Source organism: Neovison vison, chromosome 2 (assembly GCF_020171115.1).
Source record: "Neovison vison isolate M4711 chromosome 2, ASM_NN_V1, whole genome shotgun sequence".
NCBI lineage: Eukaryota > Metazoa > Chordata > Mammalia > Carnivora > Mustelidae > Neogale > Neogale vison.
The window spans coordinates 14,604,139-14,628,473 of NC_058092.1; the positions used below are offsets into that span (position 1 = coordinate 14,604,139).

Below are 24,335 nucleotides of genomic sequence, written 5' to 3' on the forward strand. Positions count from 1 at the left end.
CTAGGGCCTGGGGAATTTGTCTCTTTGTCCAGCGCCCTTGCACTGTCCCACGCAGCCTGTCTGTGCCATCCGAGGGATCAGCATGTGCGGGGGAGTCGTCTCGCAGCATGGCACAAACCGACCTGGGACCTCACAGGGAGTTAAGACAATGAATCAACGCTTCTCCTATACCCAGGCTGGGTGCTATAGGGGTTCCCTGGGGTGGCTGGATGGCAGGTCTGGGGGCCATGGGTGGCCATGGCCACCATGGGGTAATACCAGAAACACAGGTGCCCAGATGCAGCCCAAGTTGGCGGGAGAGCAAGACCAGGAAGAACTCCCAGAGAGGAAAGGAAGTGAAAGTCCCGCCAACATGTATCTAGGAGGCGGCCCTGGGGTGAGCAAGCCCTCTAGACTCAGTGTCTCACTTGCAATCCTTGCAAGAACCTGGGGGGCTAGGCTTCCCCTCTACGTGCTCCTTACACAGAGGGCGAAACTGAGTTTCAAAGAAGTTGCTTCGAGAAAATTGGCAAGAAAGAGCAAAGGCGGTTTCCCGAAGCAGCAGCTAGCTCCCTAGCCTTGTCACTGCATCCCTTCCATGCGTTTGAGGAAGGCACGGTTCAAGGGTGTCACGTCAATTTCCTAGGAGCCCCCCTGTGCAAGAGATCAGTTCTAGAAGGCAAAGGACTGCGGGGGGAGGGGTGGCTTCTAAAACAGCCCTTCCCTGGGGGCCGTCCTCCCGGGAACTCCTCAGTGCCAGGGAGGCATGGACAAGGCTGAAACCACAGGCAACCATTTAGTGCCTTTCCTGGGGCTGCGGGGACGCTGGTGGCTCCACGCAGGGGGCTCACCTTGCACCTGTGGCCCCAGAAAGATGGGCACAAACTGTGTTTGTGTCAAAGGAGTGCAATTTTCCCCAGCGATGGGGTAGCTCATTTCTGAATGATTCTCCATGGGCAGAGACCCCAACGCCGGGCCCTCACGGGGTCCCAGGGAAACAGGCATCTGTGCACCTGGCAGCCAGCGCCACCCGCGAAGACTCACACCACCTTCTCGATGGTTGAACAACAGAGACTGTCTTCAGAAACCCGACAGCCCTCACAGAGGGTTTGGAGGACGCGCACTTTTCGGTGTGGTTGTGCCTCTTCTCCCCCTCCTATAGCAGGCTTCTTAATTGGAAACTTCTGCCGCCGTGGGCGGCTTGGGCCTCAGCCACCCGCCATGCTGGCAGAGCGGACATCCGGACTGGCCAGACTCCAGGTCTCTCTCGGCAGTGCCAGCGCACCAAGCGCTGAGCGGCCTGGGCATTTCTGGCCTGATTATCCCCCGATCCCCCACCCAGAAGACGACCACGTCTGTCCCTGGGATGGACTCCTACAGGCTTTGGGCTGAAATCAAGAGATTTCTCGCACTGTTAGCTGCTTTAAAGGAACCCATAGCCAAGGCCTGTCCCCACCCACAATCCTGTCCATCCTGTTCATTTATTCATTCATTCCCTCACTCGTTCAATCACTGGGACAAACGGAGCACCTGCCAGCATCCATTCGGGTCATCGGTGAGCCCGGACTATGGGCCAGACAGTGAGGGGGATGGTCCTGGCCTCGAGCGCTGGGAGCTGATGGGACACAAGGGGACAGGACCCAGGGCCTCGGGGCAGAGTTCTTGTCCATTGTGCTTGCCTCTGGGGCCCCGGCGAGTTCTGGTACATGGGCGGCCCCCATCCATGTGCACTGAGTGGACAACACATGGCCGATGAGAGAGTGGGTGGAAAGTTCACGGAGGTGGGGTGGCATTTGAGCTGGGCCCGAAAGGATGGCTGAGCGCTCCCCGGGAGGGCAGGGTTGGGGTGGGGATGGCCTTCCTGGCAGAGTCAGGAACACCAGAAGAGATGTGGAAACAGGAAAATCAGGCTTGTTTAAAGGAAAAGCAAGTGGTCATGACAGGTTGGAGCGTTGGGTAGATGGGGCAGGGGCGGGGGTGGTTCGGAAGCATCGATGTGGGCCCAACGGGGTGGGGAGGTGGAGAGAAGGAGACCAGAATGTGAGAACCTCAGAATTCTAGAAGCTTGGGACAATCAGCCAGGCCTGAGAACCCATTGACTCTGCCCCAAATTTGTAGGGAGCACTGGTGCTGCTCTGTGTGGGGGGTCGTCCTTGGAGCCCAGGTTCCCAGCGGCGCGTGAAAGCATGGACTTTCTAAACAGCTCGGTGACAAGGAAAAGGCTGAGGACCCCCAGCCCACGGTGAGTGGGCAGGGGGCAAGGCCTGAATTGCTTGGTGGGCTCACAGTATATATGTCTGGCCCAGGCCTGGCCGAGACCACTGAGCTGGGGAGGCCCAGCCCCTTGGACACAGTCTGGGGGCATCTGGCCAGCGGGGAGGGGACAGGTCTCCATAATGGCTTCCCAGGTGGGGAAAGGAAGGCTGCCGTGATGTCTCTGGGACAAACTGGAACTGGAGGGGAGAGGGCTCATTTCAGCAGCAAGACCCGAATCAGAGGCTTTCCTGAGGTGGGCTCTTGGGTGGGGACCTTCTCAGCTTCCCAGGGATCCCAGGGATCCCAGCTATGCGGACTTGGTCCCTGTGCAAGCTCCTCCAGCCCAGCGAGAGGGGGCCCCTACAGGGAGGGTCTACAGGAAAAGACACGGAAGAGAAGCCTCCAGGCCATCCAGAACCCACTAACTTCCTGTCCACTCACTTGCAGGCATTCTGTCCTTTATGCTTCTAAGGAGGTGGGCACTATCGTGGTCCCATTTTACAGATGCGAAAGGCACAAAGAGGTTAAATAACTTGCTTAAGGTCACACAATATGGAGGTGGCAGAGCCCAGCTGAGTAACCACCAGGAAGTGGCCGTCTGGGACTCTCACCCAGGCAGTGCTCCAGATCCTGGAGCCTGGCTGCCAGCCACTAGCAAGTTTCCCGCCTCTCCAATCCCCTTCTGGCAAGCAGGCAGGAGGGTCCTCTCCTTGAACCCAGGACCCTGATGCATGCATTCCCCAGCCTGTTGTGAGGACAGAGGACAGGCAGGGTTCCCACTCTCTCTTCTCCTGGCTCCTTTCCCTGGGCATGGTCCCACATTGCATCTAAACCAAGCCCTCTGTGGGTTCCTGTTGGCCCAGTCTGTTCTCAGCCTAGAGCCCTGCACCCCAGGCTATCCCAGAATAACTGGGGCTCAGACCACAGCCTGCCCAGAGACACCATCTGGGGTCGGCAGCCGTGGGGAGGGGGCGGTTGTGTGCAGGGGCTGGGTGAGCTCATGTGCTCAGAATCAGAGCAGCAGCTCAAGGGCATCCCTGCCAGGGGAAGCCCCATCTCCTGCAGCTCAGGCTCCCCAGGCTCCTGGTGCTCCCTCCTCTTCATCCTCCCTCCTTCGCCAGCCTCTCCTGGGCTTGGCATGGACTGGGAAGGAGCTGGAGAAGGGGAAGGGCAGGTGCTGGTTGGGGGCAGGCTGCTTCCTATCCCACTGAGCCCGACCACTCGCCAGCACACTTCCAGACATCCCTGGCACCTCATTTCCCCCACCCATAAAGGGAAGGTGGGTGTGAGCACTAGGAATGCCTGTAAAGCACTATAGCCTGGTAGGCGGCCCATTTAGAGTTCCTCCTCTGAACTGAGCCCCGTGCGGGGAGCTGGGACCCAGGCACAGGAGGGGAACCTACATTCTTGCAGCGCCTGGGGTCACCAAGCATCCCTGATGAGAAGTTACTGTGCTTCGGATGACAGTTGTGACAGACAGGTGCTCAGAGGCTATGCAAGCCCCGGAAGAGGGCGTGCCTGATAGACTGGGGCATTGGGGACCACACGGGGAGGGAGGCTTCAGAGAGAAGGTGGCTGTGAAACTGGGCCTTGAAGGCTGAACAGATCTTTGAAAGGCGGAGAAGGAGGAAACCATCTTTTCAGGGAAAACCCCAAGAGTGAGAAAGAGCCCCGTCTGGGGCACCATGACAAGGTCAGGGTATCTGGAACAAAGTGACCATGCAGAATGAGGCAGGAGGTGACACAGGACAGAGATGGGGACCCAATGGGAATGAGCCCAGAATGCCATGCTGAAGGTTTAACCTGTTCCAACAGAGAAAAGCGATGAGGAGCCATGACGCTCAGGGTAAAGGGAGACTGGTGTGTGTTGGGGTGTGTGTGTGTGTGTGTGTGTACGTGTGCGCACATGCCTGAACTGACAGAGTGAACTGAAAGGGACGCAGCCTGGAAGTTGAGGGACCAAGGCAGAGATGGTGGCGATGGTCCAAGACAGAGTAGGGAAGCAGCAGTGGTGGAAATGGAGAGAAGAGGAGGATGTCAAGAGAGCGCCTGGGCGGAAACGGCACAGCTGGGGGTGCAGGTTAAGCAGGAGGCTGCACAGCCGCACAGTGAAGCGAGCACTCGGGCTCTGCGGTCCTTCTGCTTGGGTCCAGCTCCCAGCCCTGTTACCTACTAGCTGTGTGACCTTGGACCATCTACCTCACCTCCCTGAGTTTGGTGTTTTCATCTATAAAACAGGGATGCTAGGAGTACCTATCCTGGAGGGCCGTTGCCAGACTTTATAGGTGAAGCCTGTGGAGTGCCGTTTCATTCATTCAAACACAAGTATTTATTGAGCATCTACTAGAGCCAGGTGTTATTCTCTTGGTAGCGGGGTTAAGCAGTGGAGGAACTGACGCCGTCCCCGTGCCCTCGTTAGGGATGACGCTCTGGAGAGCTGGGGAGACACATCAAACCAGCATACACAGCATGCCAGACGGTGACAAGTGTGTAGGAGATATCAAGGAAAGAGGGCTCAGAAGTGCTGGGAGTTGTGATTTTTAGAGCGACCGATGTGACCGAGAGAGCAGTTTCAGAGATGGAGCACTCAGGGGTGGCGTCCCAAGCTCACGGCATGGGAGTGGAAGTGGCAAGCTGAGCTGGAGTGGGAGCAAAGATTTTGGAGGGGCGGGGGCAAGGGATAAAAGCACACGGAGTTGGATACACCATCGCTATGAAGTTACTAGGTTTATGGCAGGGCTTGGGGAGCGGAGGAAGACGGGAGTCAGAGGCCAAGTGTTTGCTATGAGGAGGGTGTAACCAAAACCTTGGGAATGACAAGCAATGGTGGGGGGTGCCTAGCCAGAGGGCATCAGCCCTCTCCCTCCCCCCAATCCCCACCATGGAGAATGGGTTTTATGAGCAGATTAAAAGTGGTGATCTTGGAGCCGCAGCTGAGACCAAGCATCTGTCCCAACTCCTAACTCAGGGGTGACAAGGAGTCAGCAGCCCTTCCTGTCTAAGGCTGCAGGGGAAGCAGGTCCTTGGACAAGGACTGAGAGGGAACCCCAGGACAGGCCCAGGATACAGGGTGTCCGGTGGCTCCAGTGTGGTGGTCACAGAAGGCACAGTGGGAGGCTCGGGGCGGGGCGGGTGGCCAGAGTCTGACCCAGGGACACAGAATCATGGCGTCCCCTGTGGACAGACCGTCTGGTAGAAGAAGCTGGGACCCTGGTGTTGCCAGTGACGGTGTATTTGAGGCCTTGACATAAAAATGAGATGGAAGCTAATGGATTTAACATCAGCTTCTTCCTTGAAGAGCCGCCTGGGCCTGGTGGTCAGAGGACATCTCTCTCAGCCAGGTGAATGAGGAACCCAGGAACTGCTGGCCTGGCGTTATCATTCATTCATTCATTCATTCATTCATTTTACTGTGTAAATATTGAGCGCCTAGTGTGTGCCAGGCACTGTACTGGGTACTTTCTATACATTATTCACTGTGATCTTCACAGTGCTGGTGAGGTGGCAGGCAGTGGCCCTTCTGCTCACCCAGTCTTGCTGACGAGGGAGCTGGCATGCGGGTACTCACACGTCCCTACGTGGCGGAGCGAAGCAGTCACTATGCACCGGGACTCACGTCTGGGCTTGTCTGGCTCCAGAGAGGCCTCTCTGAAGGACAGGGAGTGCTGGAGATTTACAGGTTCTAGACCATCAAGGACAGTCTTGGTTTCAACAGTCACCCCGGGAACCTCCTACAACCGGAGTGTTTCCTAAGCCCCGGTGGCCCCTTGAGCCCCAGGTCGGATGGTTGGAGAGAGGATCCCGGTCCCACGAGCTCTGGGTTCTACCTCCCACAGGGCTGGCTGTGGGCTGCTTCAGGGGAAAGCCCCTCACACAAGCACCCATTGTACCCCCCTGTTCTTCCACACCACCCCCCAAACTCGTGTGCAAAACCAAAGACATCTGTCTCTGGGCCTCAGTGTCCTCATCTGCAAAATAAGAGTGGGCCTTAGAAAGTGCTTGTGAGGATTAAGAGAAATAGTGCTTCCTTCCAGCACATTCCATGTTCAATAGATTCCAGCTATCATTACTACGCCTCCCCCTGCCCCCTTCCTCTGCCACTAGATTGGTTGTAAGGTTCTTGAGGTCAGAGTTGCGTCTTACCTTCGTACCCTCAGTGGTTAATTCAGGGCTTAGAATACAGTAAGTCTTTATCCGTGTGGATGAATTGGGGGAAAATGTGCATTGTTTAGGCCCCAAAGAATTTCAAGTTCCCTCTTCCCAAGAAGGGAAGGTATTGATACTGTTAAAAGGTGGATTCTGAGTGAGTCTGCTCCCGTGTTACCAACTTCATTCAGGTAAGCCCCACTTCCCAGGTGAGCCCACACCCTCCCCCAGGGACATGGGCCCCAGGGACAGTGTGGGAAGGTGCCCCAGGGGCATCTTCCTGGGATGGACTCCCTCCTGGGATGGACTGACGCTGAAGGCCTAGTTTCCCACACAGCTGGGCGCTGGTTCCCTGAAGCTGCATTCCTTGATCAGCATTCCGACCAGGGGTGACCCAGGCTGAGGAGGAGGGGTTGGGGGGGTGGGTATGTGGCAGCAGGCGTGGCCGAGGAAATGAACTCCGCCATCTTGTTCTGTCCCCTGGGAGAAGGCGGGCTTTGCTGGGCCAGCACCGGACAGAACGCTCCTGAGAGAAGGCAGCTGGGGATACAATGGCCCCCTCCTAGCTCCTTATCTGCCTCCTGCTGTCAGTCAGCCTGCCCAGATAAGGCAGGGCTGAGAGCTGTCTGGGCCGGAGCCCCAAGGGAGAACATAATTAAAAAGACATTGCTGCCAGACAGAGAGCGTGGGAGCACCAGAGGATCCTATCAGGGGCATGAGGAGGACCTGAAGGGGATGAGTTCCCTTCTTTGAGTAAAGGCAGAGTAATAAGCACACATTGAACAGCCTTGCAAACAAAAGCAGCAGAAGCTTGGCCCAACTCAGCTCCACAGGCGCGGGGGTGGGGAGGCGGGGGGTGGGGAGGGTGGTACTTGGAGCAAATCTGACCTCAAATTTGCATTCCCCATCCTTTGACTTTGCTTCCCATTCCCAGTGCACCCTTCAAGCACAGTGATGACTCAGGGAGGGTCTTGGGACCCCAAGAGACAGTGGACACATCCCTGCCCTGAGAAGTCCAGTCATCCATTCCCGTATTCATTAAATCAGCACCAAGGATAGGACAGGGAGAGACCCAGCCCATCCCTCCAGGAGCGCAGACTGCAAACGGGATGACAGACAGCAGCAAAAGAATCTCGCACAACACACAGCATCCTTACAAAGGGACGGAGGAGCTCCGAGGGCTGTGGAGGGAGAGGACGCTGGGCCCAGTAAGGGGGAGGGTGGTGTGGCTTCCATTGGGGTGACCCTCAGTTGACACTGAAGGACGAGAGGACGCTGGGCCCAGTAGGGGGGAGGGTGGTGTGGCTTCCATCGGGGAGACCCTCGGTTGACACTGAAGGACAACAAAGAGGTTACTAGTCACTAGTTTGAAAGTAGGTCGAGGGGTGAGCCTTTTGGGGGTGAATGGTGGGACAAAGGCGGGAGATCACAGGACACGTTTGAGGAATGGACTGGAAGCCACGAGGGCTGTGTGAGGATGCGGAGACCCGCAGGAAAAGCCAACCGGGCCAGACTTCACAGGTACTTCCAGGTTTGGGTCTCTACCCCAGGAGCAGGATCCAGGGGATGGAGACTCTCCCATGGCTGTGTTCTCTGGGGGCCTGGCTGCTGAGAGAATGGATGGGAGTGGGAGGGACGGTAGCTTTAAGAGGCCGATTGGGAACCTCCGTCCATATAGACATGGTGGCGGCTGAGACGATCAGGCCTGTGGTGGGGAAGGGATGGGTGCCCCGGCGTTTGCAGAGATAAATCACGAGCTTTAGCTGTGGACTGGGTATGGGGAGAGGGGTGAAAAAGAGGAGCCAGGGATGACTCCCAGCCTTTTGAACTGCACACTTGGAGGAATCAGGTGGCTTCTTTCATTTGAGTATCTTTTGGGGGTACCCTCATTCCCCTCACAACCTGTGCTGACGTGGTGGGTAGATTATTCTAGATGCCTTCAGAGAAGGGGGTATATGGTGAGCTAGCCCTGTTCCTTCATTCTGCTGAGGAAGCAACCACAGCTCGGGGATTAAGGGACTGACAAAGGGATGGGGTCAGGGCCCGAGTCCCTGGCCTCCCATCCAGAGCTCTAGGAACACTGTCCACTGGGGAGAATTCCAGGTTGGCCGTGAACCTGCTTGGGCTCTGGCCCTGACTCTGTTCCCTCCCGCTGAGTGAACCCAAACAGGTTCCTTGTCTTCAGGCCTCAGTTTCTCTGCTGTGAAATAGACAAATCAGAATTCCCACTTCTCTCAGGGATGGTTGAGAGCAATCAGGAGTGACTCCCACGAAGTGGGTGGGGACAACTGGGAGAAGGCTGGCCGCCTGTGGGGACGGAAGGGGAGGCCTGGGCTGGGGAGGGGTGGGGGGACCTCGCCCCACTTCCCGCCCTTCCTGTCTCTTACAGGCCCTAAAGGCTGAGTAGCCAGCGGGATGCCAGGTCTGCTGAACCAGATCACAGGGGCAGCCCTGCCCCTCACCGCCTCTGACGTCACCTCCTTCGTCAGTGGTTACGCTCTGGGTCTGACTGCCTCTCTCACCTATGGCAACCTGGAAGCCCAGCCCTTCCAGGGTGAGGACCCCTGATGCGGCTTCCCCAGGGCCCCCGTCCACCGTATGTAATCCTCACCTTGACAAGTACTAGCCCATCCGCAGGACGAGTTATGTTCATTCTCTGACTCTCAGTTTGCTCATCTGTGAAATGGGAATGGTGGTGCCGCCCCTCGGGCCTCAAAGCCAGTAACACACCAGGTCAGGATTTGCGCTCAGTCCCAGCTGGCTGTCCCAGGACTATTGCCATCCCACAAGCAGGCTCACCTTCCTCAAATGGCTGGTCCCCCCACTTTCTCAGGAAGCCTCCCAATAGAAGAGGCATCAAACTCCACAAAGAAGTAGCAGCTCCCGCTCTTGTCCCTGTGACCTTGGGGAAGCCACTGTCCTTATCCAGATCAGGTTGCTTCTCTGCCTATCTAGATGCAGGGGTTTACAGGAGGAGCCGATGAGGTAACGCGCAAGGAAGGACCGCGCGGAATGAAAAGCAGCGTGAGACTATGAATCATCCGTGCAGGGCACTTGAGAGAGAACGGGAAGCTGGCCAGCAGAAGTCTGTCAACCCCTCGCCTGTCTCCCCACTTAAGGAAGGAAGTCATGGAAAGGCTGGCTGGGAGGGGCTGCGTAAAGCCTTGTTGCAGCCAGGATTCCTCCTCAATCTAAGCAATGAGGACTTCCTAACCCCCAGGTTTCATGTCTTGGGGTACCACCCTCTTTCCCAACCATCTCGGTCCCCAAAGGAAACCGTAGGGAAACTGACTTTTCCTCAGAAAACTTCTGGGCAGGACAGATCACCCTGGCTGTCTGTTTAGGAAAATCTCCAGGGGGCAACTTAAAATGGAACTTGCTAGGGGCCCAGGAGACCAAAGGACTAGCCAATGTGGGGAAGATCCTTGAGCTTTCCACGTGCAGGGAGAACCAGTGTCCCCATCAGTGTAGATGAGGCTGCTGAGGCCCAGAGGGATGGGAGCCGGGGACTATGGATGGCTCGCCATGGACCAGGCATTGTGCTGCCCCAGGGTTCATGGGCACTTCAAATGAGGTACTGTCTTGATCCCTCGAGAGTGGTCCCAAAGCCATCGGCATCACTCAGGAGCTAAGTGGAAATGCAGAGTCTCAGGATTTGCCCAGAACTGCTGAATCAGAATCTGCATTTTAACAAGACCTGCCCCCCCACCCCAGGTGACTCGTGGGCTCTTAGACTCTGAGAAGCACTAATGTATAAAAACACAGGGCACATGGCTAAATCACAGTGACTACTTTTTCCAGTTCCACGACAATACCGTGAATTTGGCTCTCTTGGCCTCATTGTACAGATGGGGCTGTAAGGCTTCAAGAAGCCCCATGTCTTATGCAAGGTCACCAGGCCAGGAGGGGAGGCAGGGACTGGATTAGAGCCTTCATCTGTCTCCTCTGATGCCCCAGCTCCTTGGCACGCACAACAAGTCACATAAAAACCCAGATTTCTCTTGTCTCTTGAAAACTCAGACACCCTGGCCACATGGGTCTCAAACGCCTGCACAGTGAGAGCCGGCCGGGACAGACGACCAGCTGTCCCTTTGCCAGCCCTGCCCCCACTGCTCCCACAGGGCCTCTGGTGCACTTACATGAACTGCCCCAGAACCACGAGGTCCCAGCCGGGGTCCCCCACTGTCTTTTAAGTGGCAGTGAGTCCCGTCCATCGATCTGGCAGGTCAAAGGCTTGGCTTCCCTCCCAGGGGTGGAGTGTGCGGGGGGGCGGCTGGAGCCCCCCATGATGCCGGCCCTTCCCCTGCAGGCCTCTTCGTGTACCCACTGGATGAATACACCACGGTGATTGGCTTTGAGGCGGTCATTGCCGACCGGGTAGTGACAGTACAGATCAAGGACAAAGCCAAGTTGGATAACTCCCATTTTGAGGGCACCCGTGTCCGAGCCACCTCTGTCACAGGTGAGGAGGAGAGAAGGGCAGTGGCAGGGGTCCCGGGCCTGGCTAGGGTCTCGAGCAGACTGAAGGGACAGCAGTGGGATAAGGTAGAGAGAGCACTAAACTGGGAGTCAGGAATGCTGTGTGATCTCAGGCCAATCATTTAACTTCTCTGAACCTCATTCCTGCTTTCACCTCAAAAGCATCATGAAGATCAAAGGCAACAACCCCAGGAGTTGTGGCCTCTATCTCTACAGGCAGCAAGTCCATTCAGCTCGGAGGCTGTGGACTGAATCACACCGGGGCTTGACTCCCCAGCCTATCTTTTGCAAACGGTATGAGCTTAAATAAAAAATTAAGCTTCATCTGTAAAATTGAACTAGTAATTGTATCCACCCAAAGCTCAACAGAGCCATGGTTGCAGAGATGACAGTCTCTGATACCAGGGCTACTGGGCCCGCTGTTGAAGGTACCGAGGCACAGAGAGGGTGAGTGACCGGCCCAAGTTCACACAGCATGTTAGTGACAGGCAGGATTTGAATTTAGATGTTAGAGATTCTTACCATTGGATCTGTGATCGAATGGGGTTAGTTCGCCTGACCGTTAAGACGTTCAATAATATTTTAATGAGCAAGTAGCATGTGTAAGATACCAAGTTGCCTTCAGGTTGTTCCGGCTGCTCGTGGGCTGGAGGAGAGCAAGGACAGACTCGGGGGTCACAACAGGAGGTGGGAGGTGGGAGTGGCTCTGGAGGAAGGGATGTGGATAATGTCGGAGGAAGGAGAGAACGGCCAGGTGGGGACCAGGGAGGTTTCCATGCAGGGCTTGGTGGCTGAGCGATGCCAGCTAAGTGAGGGTGAGGAAATGGGCCTCTCGGACAACAGGAGAGAAATGAACAAACGCACTTGCCTCGAAGCTGGGAGGGTGCTCAAATGTGATTCTGTGAGGGGAAGCAGAGTCCGGGGATGGGGACAGGACTTCTGTCGGGGTTTTATGGGTCCCAGCCTCCTACTCCCAGCAGAAAGTATGAGGGGCCTGGCCTCACACCCCTGTGAGTTCAGATCCCGGTTCAACGTTATTCACTGAATAACTTGGGTAGGTCACACCCACCCGCTAAGCCTCAGTTTTCCCATCAGCAAAAGGGGTGCAAACCTACCACAGTTACAGGAAACCAGAGATCACATATGCAGAACTGCTGACTCCAGGCCTGTCGCTCAGGGAACGCTCTGCAGGAGGCAATGTCTGCCATCCCTCCTTCCTGCACACCAGGGAAGCTGGCTTTGGATGAGGATTTGGAGCGGATTCTGTTTGTGGTCAACCTGGGGACCATTGCCCCTATGGAGAATGTCACCGTCTTTGTCAGCACCTCCTCGGAGCTCCCGACACTGCCCAGCGGGGCTGTGCGGGTCCTGCTGCCTGCTGTCTGCGCCCCGACCGTGCCTCAGTTCTGCACGGAGAGCATCGGCCCCTCCACCCAACAGGCCCAAGGGTAAGGAGCCTCAGCCTGGACCAGGGGTAGAAACTTGGGTGGCCTCAGGGAGTCAGTTGGATGAAGTCAAGAGAGTGAAGGGTGGGAGACATAGGCAGAAGAAGACGAGGCTCTGTGCTAAAGTGACCACCATCCAAATAATTACTCCCTTCTGCTCACTTTAGAACACTTAAGAATCTCCCTGAAATGCCAGCCTGTCGCTATTGGCCAGAAACTCTGGTATTTGGGCAGCTTGGGATGAGAATATCCAGGCTTTGTTTTATAATGCACACGAGAGGTATTTTCTGAGCACCTACTAGGTGCGAGACACCGAGCTGAGCATTAGGGATACAGAGGGCACCAAGCCATGGTGGCTCCTTCCTATGTGGAACTGGGTGGCAGAGATCATTATCCAACAGAGAACACTACTGATAGGTGGGTAATTGTTTCTGCGCTTGGATGCATAATTAATGATGTAAAAAGTGCAATGAAGGAGAAGTTCATTGGGCTGATGGTATAAAAGAGGGACCCATGCTGAGGGGCAACTAGACTTCTCTGTGGAGTCATATTTCAGCTGGGAGCTGAGCCATGACAGGGAGGTGGGCACAGACAAGAATGTTCTGACAGAGAAGGACAGCAGGGGCAAAGGCCCTGAGGTAGCAAGGACAGGACTCCAGAAGAGAAACTGAAGCAGGGTGATAGAAGATGGAGCTATAGACACACAGGACGCCCTGTGGCCCTGACCAGCTTCAGATCTCTCCCAACGCTACGAAAAGCCAGGACAAGGGTTTCAGCAAGGTGGAGCTGGGAATACTACAGGCCCAGGGCAGGACTGTTTCTCTCTGGGTTGCAGCCTAGAGCCCCTGCTGCTGAAATTGGGTCCCTTTTCCCCAACCTGAGGACTTAGGAGGGGGAGCGTGTCCCATGCAGGGAGAGGACGCCCTCCTTACCAGCTGCATTCAGATGTCTTTGGAGGTGTCTTGTAGTTTGTCATTCACATGTGAATTTTAAAAATCTATTCCAGAGGGTCTTTGCATCGCTTTGGCAGAAAAATAACATTCACAATTAATGGCCAGTTACATTACCTAACTCCCCCACCCCTAATGAGGGTGAGTGAGAGCCAAGCTGAAAACTGGGAAGGTGAGCCAGGTGTATCCAGAAGTTTCATACACACCTTCGTGAGGTTCTGGGGACTGCCAGGGACACAGAAGACAGTGTCAACAAAGTTCTGGAGGCCACCATTAAAATGCTGGCCTCAGGTCAAGCTGGGGTTGGGAGGAGAGTTATAGCAGCTTCCCACATGAACTCAGCCTGGAGGGCACTCCTCGGTCACGACCTGGGCATTAATTAAGCACGTACTGTGTGCCAGGCACGGTTCTGGGTGCTGGGAATATAGCAGAAAAATAGAAAGACAAGGTCCCTGCTCTCATAGGGCCGGCATTCTGATGGGGGCAGGGGGGACATGGGGACAGACAATAAAGAAATAACCTCACAACATGTAATATGTTAGGTGAGTTCTATGATGCTAAATGCTTCATAGCATGGAGGTTAGAGTAGAGTGGGGATAGTTGCTTTTTTAGCTCAAAGAGATGGCTTAGGCAACATGTGAAGCCCGATCTGAAGAAAAGGAGGCTGCAAATATGCCGGGGGAAGAACATTTTGGGCAGAGGGCAGAGCAAGTGGTAAGTGCAAAGGCCCTGAGGCAGTAATAGGTATGGTGTGTTGGAGGAGGAGCAAGAAGGCTAATATGGCTATAGCAGCTTGGGAACACAAAAGAAAGAAGTCAGAGGCATGATGGTGAGTCCGATTATAGGATCTTGATGCCTAGGGTGAGAACACCTGTTGGCACAGCAGAGAAGCTGACAGCACAAGCCACCATCAGACCAGAAACACCAAAGTCACACTGTGTATTGCCAGACTGCTTTCTGGGCTGAAAAGTTTCCACTTCCACCAGTAGAAGGAAGAGTCTCCTCTCCTCCTCCTCTAGCATTTGATATTCCCTATTTTTCTTTCTTTCTTTCTTTTTTTTTTTAAGACTTCATTTATTTATTTGACAGAGAGAGACAGCTAGAGCTAGAACACAAACAGGGGGAGTGGGAGAGGGAGAAGCAGGCTTCTCGCTGAGCAGGGAGACCAATGCGGGATCCCAGAACCCTGGGATCATAACCTGAGCTGAAGGCAGATGCTTAATGACTGAGCCACCCAGGCGCCCCGTTACCTATTTTTCTTATTTTTATTTGTGTCACTCTGTCTGAGCAACTTCAAGGTTCATGGGGATTTGATGCCGGCTTCTAACAAGAGCATCTGTTTCACTCTGCCAGCCGGGAGGGGCAGGTATAAGCTTCTCAGGGCCTCCCAGGCCTTGTGTTCCTGGTCCCACCAAGGTCCTGAATGTCCCCAGCTCTGGTAGGCCCTGCCTTTCAAACACAGAAGGCTTGCTGCCAAGGCCAGCAGGTACAAAGACAGCAGCACACAAGCCTTTGACCCAGGAGCTCCGGAGAAATTCTTTCCAAAGTCCAAAAAAGGGACCCAGATAAGGATCTTCTGGGCAGTGTATTCTGTTGGGACAGGGAGGCAGGAAGAAATAAGTAGGAGATAAGATGCTCCTAAGTGATACCCTGTCCCGGCAAAGGCTGGTTTGCAGACGGCCACAGAGAGGGAGCTCAGAAACACAGCAGTGAGCGAGACGAAGGAAGTGATAGAATGTGATCCAGCACACAGCGTGCTCTCTTCCATTGAAAACACACAACCTCATGCCCCCCTTCCCCGCCCCAACCCTGGGACATCACCAGGAGACCTTTCTGTCAAGTATTAAGCAGACAGAGCAAAGAGCTTAGGGGGCGTGGCCCTGCGGATGGGGGATGGATCAGGGTCCAAGACAGGGTGAGGATGACCCAGAAAGAGAGCCCAGAAACTTGAGGCTTCAGCCGGGGACCCTTCCCTGAGCTCTCATTCAAGGCGCCTCATTATCATCCCCATTTCATGGATGAGAAACTGAGGCTTGGAGAAGCAGCTTGTGCAGGCACTCCCAGCTCAGAGAATAGGGCAGGGAGCCAAGAAGCAGGGTGATGTGGTGTTAACCTCTTCACCGTGTAGCTAGAGTGACCAGCAGGAACGCACTCTCTGCCCAGTCCTAGCTGTAGGAACTTAGGCTAGCTGCTGCATCTTGTGGAGCCTCTATTTTCCCATGTGGGAAATGGGGAGATGGGGACCCTGATCCCTCTTCTAGGGGCACCACTGCTGAGGGGCACCAGGCCTGGCATCTGGCTCACCACTGTAGGTAGCTGCGCCTTATGTCTGAGTCCCCCCTCTCCCTAGAGGCAGGCCTTGAGGAGGAGTAAGGGTGTAGGGTGGGGGGGAGCAGATCAGCACCCTGGAAAGATAGGCTATGGGGGTATCAGGGCTGCTGGGGCTCACCATCTTCTGTCTTTCCACTGGGCCCCTGCTGCCTCCTCCTCTTCCTCTCTCCTGCCTGCCCTCTCCCAGGAAAGACAAGCATTGCTTTGGCACCCGTTCCTTGGACTCCTGGAGCAAACTGTGCCTGGCGACTCTCCTAGATACCGACGTGTCCAACCCCATGGAGTATGAGTTCAACTTCCAGCTGGAGATCCGTGGGCCGTGCCTGCTCGCAGGTGAGACACAGCTGCCCAGACCTGGACTGGGACTGGAAAGGAGACCCGAGGCCCCAGAGTAGGGGGAGCTTCAGACCGAAACCTGCCAGGGATAGAGAGGAAGAGGAGGGCAGGGAAGCAGTCCTGTCCAGATGGAAGACATCCTGAAGCTCACGGAGCCTTACAAACACCCCACTTCCTGCCTCCTGACATCTGGCCCTTAGAAGAGCCCGTCCCCAGGCAGGTTTCAAGGCTGTCCCCCATGCCCTCTACAGTGGCTCCCGTGAGGCGATGTCCATGGGGGCATGGACATCCTTCGTCCTCCCCTAGAGGCCACAGCCCCCCAGTGCTCCCTGGTTCTTACCTTGCATGGTCGAATCACCTGGGGAGCTTTCAAATCCTGCCGCCCAGACACCGCACCCCCCACCACCACCGCAGCGTTCCTGATGACAGTGGTCAGAGGTATGTGTCGGACACTGGAATATTTCAGAGCTCCTGGGCGATTCTAACATGCAGCCAGAGCTGGGAACCATTGTTCTGATGGCTCCCCTCCCCAACCCACTCAAGGATTTAAAGGGATACAAGGACACAGTTTCTTGTCAATGAGGGCTCTCCCAGAGCAGCATGATGTCCAACACAAAAGGCATTTCAGCGATCGACCGTTGAACTCTTTCTTTATGTGCCCCAAGATGAAGCAACACTTTGACCCCAGTGGGTCCTGAGGTTGGGGCGGGAAAGGCCATCGATACCATCCGTCTAAGACCCCATTTTGCCAATGGGGGAATTGAGGAGGCCTGTCCATGGTTACACAGCAGGTCGGGGGTCCCTCATCTCCGACCTGGGTCTCCATGTTCCCCCACTGAGCCCCTATTTCTCCCAAGACTGCTGAACCTCTGCCACCTTTCTGTGCCACCCAGGGGTGGAGAGTCCCACCCATGAGATCCGAGCCGACGCTGCCCCATCCGCACGATCGGCCAAGAGCATCATTATCACCTTGGCCAACAGGCACACTTTCGACCGGCCGGTGGAGATCCTCATCCATCCCAGCGGTAGGGGGCACCAGGCGGGTCCCGGGGTGGGGGTGGGGGTGGCCTATGGGAGGAAAGAGATGCTGAGCCTCTGGGGAACAGACACAGTGATGGCCCTTCGTCCAGTGGGCCAGACCAGGGGGAGCGCAGGAGCGTATGGCAGAAAGAGAAGACCAACGAAGTGACTCCTGGAAAATGAGTCCAGCTGGCAGAACTGAGTGCCCAGATTCTAGCTCCAGAGGCCCCAGGGTCTCATTCACCCATTAGGGAACTTTGCCTCCAGGGTAGCTGAGCAGATGACCTTTGAAATCCTAAGCTCAAGGGGACCCTCCCAGCTCTGAACACTCAGGGAGGAACTGCTCTGTCTCTTTAAGGATTCCTAAGATGTCATGATCTGAAAAGATCAGAGCCTGGTCTGTTTCCCATTTTACAGATGGGCCAACTGAGGCCCAGAGAGGGTCAGTGAGTTATCCGAGACCACTAGGGCTCTCCTACCTGCCAGCTCAGTAGTCTTCCCATGGCCCCACACTGCTCCAGGCAGTCAGGAATTCTATTCCCCTCTTCCAATCGGGGTTCCTCCCCACTGTGAAGGTCCCTGGTATTGCCCTCGTATTCGGACAACCGCCAAGCGTTGATCTCATCTCTGCAGAGCCCCACATGCCACACGTCCTGATGGAGAAAGGGGACATGACCCTGGGAGAGTTTGAGCAGCACTTGAAAGGAAGAACAGAGTTCATTAAAGGAATGAAGAAGGACAGCAGGGCAGAGAGACAGGTGAGGGTGGCTGGGGCCACGTCCGCGTGGCAGAAGTGGGGTGACCCTGGGAACTGGGTCATCACTGCCCCAATGAGGATACCGAGCAGGGGAAGGGAGTGGCTTGCCTGGTCACTCCCACAGCGAGCTGGTGGCAGATCCTCGTCCATGCTTCCCTCCGTGGGCTGGGGCACCTCTGGGAAGGTGGACATCCAAATGCGGCAGCTACCCTGTCCTCCCGCTTCCTGCCAGGCCACTTGTTCCTGGTGCCACCAAGGGGCCTAAGCCTGGTGGCGTTTCTAGGCTGGTGGCAGAAACACCTTGGTCTTCTCCAGGTTAATCCACCCCAAGTGGCTCCCAGGACCCTATAGGCAGGTGCCCTCCCAGCCCCATCTTTACCTCTGGCCTTCCCTTTCCCTTCCTGCTAAATGGGTCTCTTGCTCATCCTGTTTCTGAGATCCTTGCTACTATTACATAAAGAATAAAGGCAGAGCGGAGAAAGCCTGATGAAGACCCTTTCTCGGCCCACCCCCTCCAGCATGAAGTGCCAGTACAAGGAGGCTTCAGCAGAGCGGGGCGGGGGTGAGGGAGCTGGGGAAGGCTGGTAGGAGGCCGGGACCCAGGCTGTAAGCTCTACCAGCCATCTTCCCTGCTCATGGCCCTGCACCCAGAATGGGCCCTGAAGACCAAGGCAGGTTTAAGAACGATGTCATACTTCTTTTTCTGGTCTCCCCTTTTTAAATGAGAACATGAGGGTTTAGCACCCGAAAAGAACGGGTAAGCTGGGAGGAGAGGGAAGACTATTCCCTCTGGAGGTGGCTTCGGTGACATGAGGCTAAGGACTTGGAGTCCCTCTGAGGGGGCAGCTTTGCTGGATTTAAGAGCCCCTCCCTGAGTGGCAGAGGATCATGGGGTTGGTGGGGGAGGATGTATGGGAATATGTAGATGGCTTCCTGCTCATGTCTTCCCCCTTGTTAGATATCCCACCAGAGGGGCCTGGTGGGGCATAGGAGGGATGGCAGAGATAAGTCAGTAGCTCATGTACTATATCATCCCATATTTAGGGAAACACCTGCCTTCGCAGAGGGACCCTCTCACCCAGATGAGTCAACTGGGGGAAGAGGCTGGGGCCAGAGTGGGGGTGTCCCTGGGCTTTGAGAACTATAGCATGTGAGCAGCGGGTGGGGTCTCAGAATGCATCTTAGCTGCAGAACTAACAGTCCTTTGCTGAACGGTGGATGTATGGGGTGGGGACAGAGAGGAACCAAGGACAGCCTCTAGGTCTTAGGTTTGAACACCTGCATGTGTGATGATGTCATCGATTGAGTTGAGGAAGGGACTCCCATAAAAAGAGAGAAACAGACACAGAGAAGCTGGTACCCAGGCACAGTCAGACAGAGACAAAGAGAGGAAATTGGGGTGGAGGGGGAGAGAGGGGGGCAGCGCGAGGAAATGAGCATGGGTGCGTCTGGAAGCAGCATTCAGCCCCAGCAGGCCAGCGGCTTAGACACTGGGAGCTAAAGACAGAAAGATGCTTTCTAGCCTGCACCTGTGCAGGGACTTCCTGCTCAGGGTCATCTTCTAACATCCCTGAGAAGAGGATGTCATTTGCCCCATTTTATAAACGAAGAAACAGACCCAGAGGAGGGACTTGCCCAAGATCACGCAGCTGGATGGTGAGAGCTGGGATTTAAACCCTGGTCTTTGGGCCTCCAAAGTCCACACAACTGGGAAAGTCTAGCACGCAGAAGAGCCAGGTGCAGTCAACCTGGGGCTCTCTCTACAGAGCCATGATTGGGGTCTTGATAAAACTTGGTGAGTAGTGGGGGGACCCCCAATAGTGGGCCCCCAAGAGTGGCTCTGGACCCCTGAGATGCCCAAGTGAGAGAGCTTTCCTTTCTCCTCCAGACAGAAATCATCCGGAAACGCCTCCACAAGGACATTCCCCACCACTCCGTCATCATGCTCAACTTCTGCCCTGACCTTCAGTCAGTCCAGCCGAACCTGAGAAAGACCCATGGGGAGTTTATCTTCCTCATTGACAGGAGCGGCAGCATGAGTGGAACCAACATCCACCGTGTCAAGGTACTATAAGAGAACCCTTGCCCCCGGGGACTTAGGGTTCCAGACTAAATCAGCTGTGCTCCCCCAAACCAGCTTCCTCAGTGCTCTTGTGCTCCAAGCAGCCCTCCTTCCACACCTGAACTACTTTTCCTCAATGACTACATGGAACAACTTAACCAGAGACACCCAAACTCAACTGTTCCCAAAATAAAACTTTGAGGTGGTATGAACAGAAGTAGAACTATTGTCCAAGACAGAAAGTCATCTAGACCTCTCCTTGGCACCCCCCAAACCTCTGTTGAGTGCATGCTCTGACTGAAACACCTCACCAGGTCTTGGGAAGAGAGGGGCCCAGAAAAGAGGGGAAGGAACCAACATTTGCTGAAGCTTACTATGTATCAGATACGACCCTAGGTATTTATTGCACAGGTTGATGTTTAATCTGGACAGTAATCCTTCAAGGTTGGCCCTATTGTCACCATTTTCCACATGAGAAAGCCAATCCTGAAAGTTTCAGTAACCTCCCCAAGGTCACACAGCTGGTGTGGTCTAAGATCAAACTCTTGTCTGTCGAATTCCTACCACTTGACATCAGAGATCCATTGCACATGGCCTTGAGGAGTGTGTATAATCCAGTAGAAAATATTTGGTTCATTTTTTTTTTTCCTCAAGCGCTGTGGTTGGCCAACTGGAAAGACAGCAGGTTGTAAACATAGTTCCTGCCCTCCAGGAGTTCACAGTCGAGTGCAAGGGCAGCCCTGCTAACCAGCCATAGCTGGGACCATGGCCTCATTGCAGTGGGAAGTTCAGAAGAGGAATAAACCTTCCTCTCCGTGTACCCCCAAGTGTTTCATCTCCCTCAGGAGATTATTTGCCTCGATTATGGCATTATCTAGCTCTTCTTTGCGTGTTTGGTTGTGTAGATGTGTGTCTCCTCCTCTGGAGTTATGAACTCATTAAGGGAAAGGGCCAGATCTTTTTCATCTCTCTCTCTCCCTATGGAGTCTGGCTCTGTACTTATGCATAAAAAGCCCCCAGTCTCTGTTGATTAAACTGGGTAAAGCCGCATCGTTCAAGGAAATGAAGGATGCAGGAACAAGAAGAGAAGGGTCTGCCATCACCTGAAATTTCATCCCTTTAGTTTGTCCCTGGAGCAAACTCTTGTTTCCAGGGCAACAGGACTGGCAAGGAAGGAAGGGGATGTGTGGGATCTGTGATATCCGCCATCTCCTCGGGCTTGCTATGACTGGGTTTAGTCTTGAAGTATGACTGAGCAACCATGTATGAGACCAGAGTTCCCCATTTGAAGCCTCCTGACACTGAGGTGCTAGACTGGCCTTTGTTGTCCTTCGGAGACCAGAATTCGACTGGGGAGCTGTCCATAGTCCTGCTGAGACACACTCCAGGTCTGTGTGGCCATGTGTATTTCTTTCCACAGCTGTTATCAGTTTGTAAGACAGCTCTTCAGTTGCTCTCAAGTATCATGGGATCTTATGATATCTTTTAGAGAGCAGTTAAGCTATTTTCCCTGCCACTTTCCAGGTAAGGAAACTGAGTCCCCAAGAGCCTGTTTTCCCCAGCATCACAGGGCTAATGAGGAAATCAAAGTTTGCCCTATGTTGGATCAGTGCTCATTTTCCTTACCCTGCTGATGGGGAATGACAATACTCCTCTACGGAGAAAACCTCTCTTCTCTGATTGTCATTTCTGCCACATGGCTCAGTAGAAAGAGCAATGTCTGGTTTTAGGAATCATGCTGCCACTGATTTGCTATGGGGATTTGGACAAGTTGATTCTCAACTCTGGGATTCAGTTATCCTTTCTATAGAATGAGAAGGAGAGATTAATTCAGGGAGGGCAAACATATGTCACATGTCCCTTTGTTCCCCTCGCCCAAGGCCAGACAGACATCAATAATTGACCATGGCATTTTTTTCGCATGCTGAGCCTGGATTCATTCTCTTTATCCTTGTCATCTCTGGGTTCCAGGCTGTTACTGCTGGTTAAATGGAGATAGTTTATGAATGGAAATCCATTTCCTGAACTAAAGACTTTTCCAACTTTACCTCCCAGAATTTTCAGACAATAACTTCCTCTGACTCTCCTCTCTGTCCCTTTCCCTTTTGGAGTCTCCCCTGCTCTCTTGTCCAGTTCAGCTCACTGAGCTCAAGGTCATCCCTTCATGAATGGCTTTGCTCTGGCACAACTCATTCTGCTACACATGCCCCCTTTTAAAGAAAGGTGCAGAAATTACCTAGGACACACATTCCTTTCCCCACTGGCAATGAGGCCATAGATGTGTTTCTTGGGTCATTAATTGTAGCCATCAGGTAGACTAAGGAAAAACTAGGCTTAGGGGTGCCTGGGTGGCTCAGTGGGTTAAAGCCTCTGCCTTCGGCTCAGGTCATGATCCCAGGGTCCTGAGATCGGGCTCTCGGCTCAGCAGGGAGCCTGCTTCCTCCTCTCTCTCTCTGCCTCCCTGTCTCTCTGCCTACTTGTGATCTCAGTCTGTCAAGTAAATAAATAAAATATTTTTAAAAGGGGGGGGCTGGGGAAACTAGGCTTAGGGAGATAGAAGAGAACAGAAATCTGAACAGCCACATCAAGGGGGAAAGTTCAGCCAATTTAATCTCCTGCATCTGGTCTCATTCTCCAGCTGCCACTGATTGCCAAAAACATGGCTTTCAAAATTCTAATAGGTGTGAGCGGAGACAATCTGTATGGATCAGCAGTCTCTCGCTAGCAGGAATATACATTAGTGGCTAATGAAAAAATAAGCAGATATTGACCTCTTTTGTAGAGAAACAAAATGTATTGACACGGGCAACAAAAAGAGATGAGGGAACATGGATGTTAATGTTTGATGTTTACAGAGGGGGATGGGAGAGGGGCCGCAGGTCTATGCAGCCTGCAAGGCTATATGCTATGGAAGTGGCCAAGATCCAGTTGTCGCTGCTTCCTTCTAGATTCTGGAACACAAACAGTTTGTCTCTCGGAAGCCATGCTGAGGTCCCTGGGGTACCATCAATAAACTACTTGGGATGAGGGAGAGTCCCCACCACCCTCCCCGAGCTCTGTGTCATGGCAGAGAGCCAACGTGAATGATGATTTCGGAGCTGTTTTTTGTTTGCCTGTTTGTTTGTTTGTTTTTTAAATGATTTCATTTATTTACTTGACAGAGAGATCACAAGTAGGCATAGAGGCAGGCGGGGCGGGGGGAGGGGGGGAAGCAGTCTCCCCGCTGAGCAGAGAGCCCGATGTGGGGCTCGATCCCAGGACCCTGGGGTCATGACCTGAGCCGAAGGCAGAGGCTTAACCCACTGAGCCACCCAGGCGCCCCTTGCCTGTTTGTTTTTTTAAAGATTTTTTTTTAATTTAATGAGAGAGAGAAAGAGATTACAAGTAGGCAGAGAGGCAGGCAGAGGGAGGAGGAAGCAGGCTCCCTGCTGAGCAGAAAGCCCAATGCAGGGCTTGATCCCAGGACCCTGAGATCATGACCTGAGCCAAAGGCAGAGGCTTAACCCACTGAGCCACCCAGGTGCCCACCTGGAGCTATGTTTTAAAAGCTGTTCTGTTCTGTGGTTTTGTGATCCAGGGCAACTTCTTAACTCTCTGAGATTCAGTTTCCTTTTCTGTAGAACAAAGGTGTTGCTATTAATGTTTCTCATGGGGTTGGTGATCGTAACCATTTCCTGAAGGTTTACTAGGTGCCAAGCTGAGGCTCCAAGGAGTGACCTAACGAGTCCAAGGTCAAGTTAGTAATGGTATAAGGGGGATGTAAAGCCACGGATGTCTAACTTCAAAATGTATCTTCTTCTTCACTGTGCCGTAATACATGTTACAGAGGTGAAAGGAGATAATGGAAAGTGCTTAACACGCGGCTTGGCACAGAGTAACAACTTGATATTTATTTTTGCTCTCTGCGGCTGTCATCGTCACCACCACTATCATCATCTTCATCCCTCCTGCCATCCCCCCCACCTTTCCTCTTTGTGATTATTTATTTCGACAGACCTCATCAAGGGCTCTTGGTGGTGAGGAGTGAAGCCGGTTAGCGCCCTGTAATGTTCCCAGACTCTGGAGGCACGGTGACCCGCGTTAGAGCGCGGGCTCTGCTGCTCTCAAAATGTGCACGAATGAGTCATCCCCCCTCTCTGTGGCTCAGTTTCCTCTTGTATAAAATGGGGATGACACTGTGCCTTCCTCCAGGCTCACAGTGAGGATGACATGAAGTAAAGCATGTAAACTGTCTCCCAGGTGTTTAACCAATACGAGCTGGAGCGACTGCCCCTGAGAGGCTTGTTAACTAGAGCGTTAGCCATAGGTAGGGCACGTCGGATGCAGAAGGGCCTGGACGAAAGCCTGTTCCATCCACGGTGTGCCCCGGACCCAGCCACGTGCCCCCCCTTGGATGTCGATTTCATTTTTGCAGAAGGAAGCAGGTGCTCCCTGCTCTCCCTACCTCTCAGGGTCCGCAGGAGGTGAAATGGAACTGGCAAGCATCGTAGAAGGGCTTTGAGAAGTCAGACTTGCCACACGGATGAGAAGTATTATGATGATGGCTTTGGTCCAGCCTCGGGTTGCTGTCAAAT

General features: G+C 54.1%; 1 protein-coding gene across 1 annotated transcript in view; it reads left to right on the forward strand.

Moving 5' to 3' along the window:
* The first annotated feature begins 8,796 nt into the window (after window positions 1–8,796).
* The window catches only part of VWA5B1 (von Willebrand factor A domain containing 5B1), a 37,771-nt gene continuing 22,232 nt past the window's right edge, over window positions 8,797–24,335 (forward strand). The window contains exons 1-7 of the mRNA XM_044236309.1: window positions 8,797–8,935; window positions 10,691–10,843; window positions 12,038–12,308; window positions 15,774–15,919; window positions 16,816–16,947; window positions 17,576–17,700; window positions 19,588–19,764. Coding sequence (XP_044092244.1) covers window positions 8,797–8,935; window positions 10,691–10,843; window positions 12,038–12,308; window positions 15,774–15,919; window positions 16,816–16,947; window positions 17,576–17,700; window positions 19,588–19,764 — 1,143 coding nt within the window. The remainder of the gene's footprint in view (window positions 8,936–10,690; window positions 10,844–12,037; window positions 12,309–15,773; window positions 15,920–16,815; window positions 16,948–17,575; window positions 17,701–19,587; window positions 19,765–24,335) is intronic.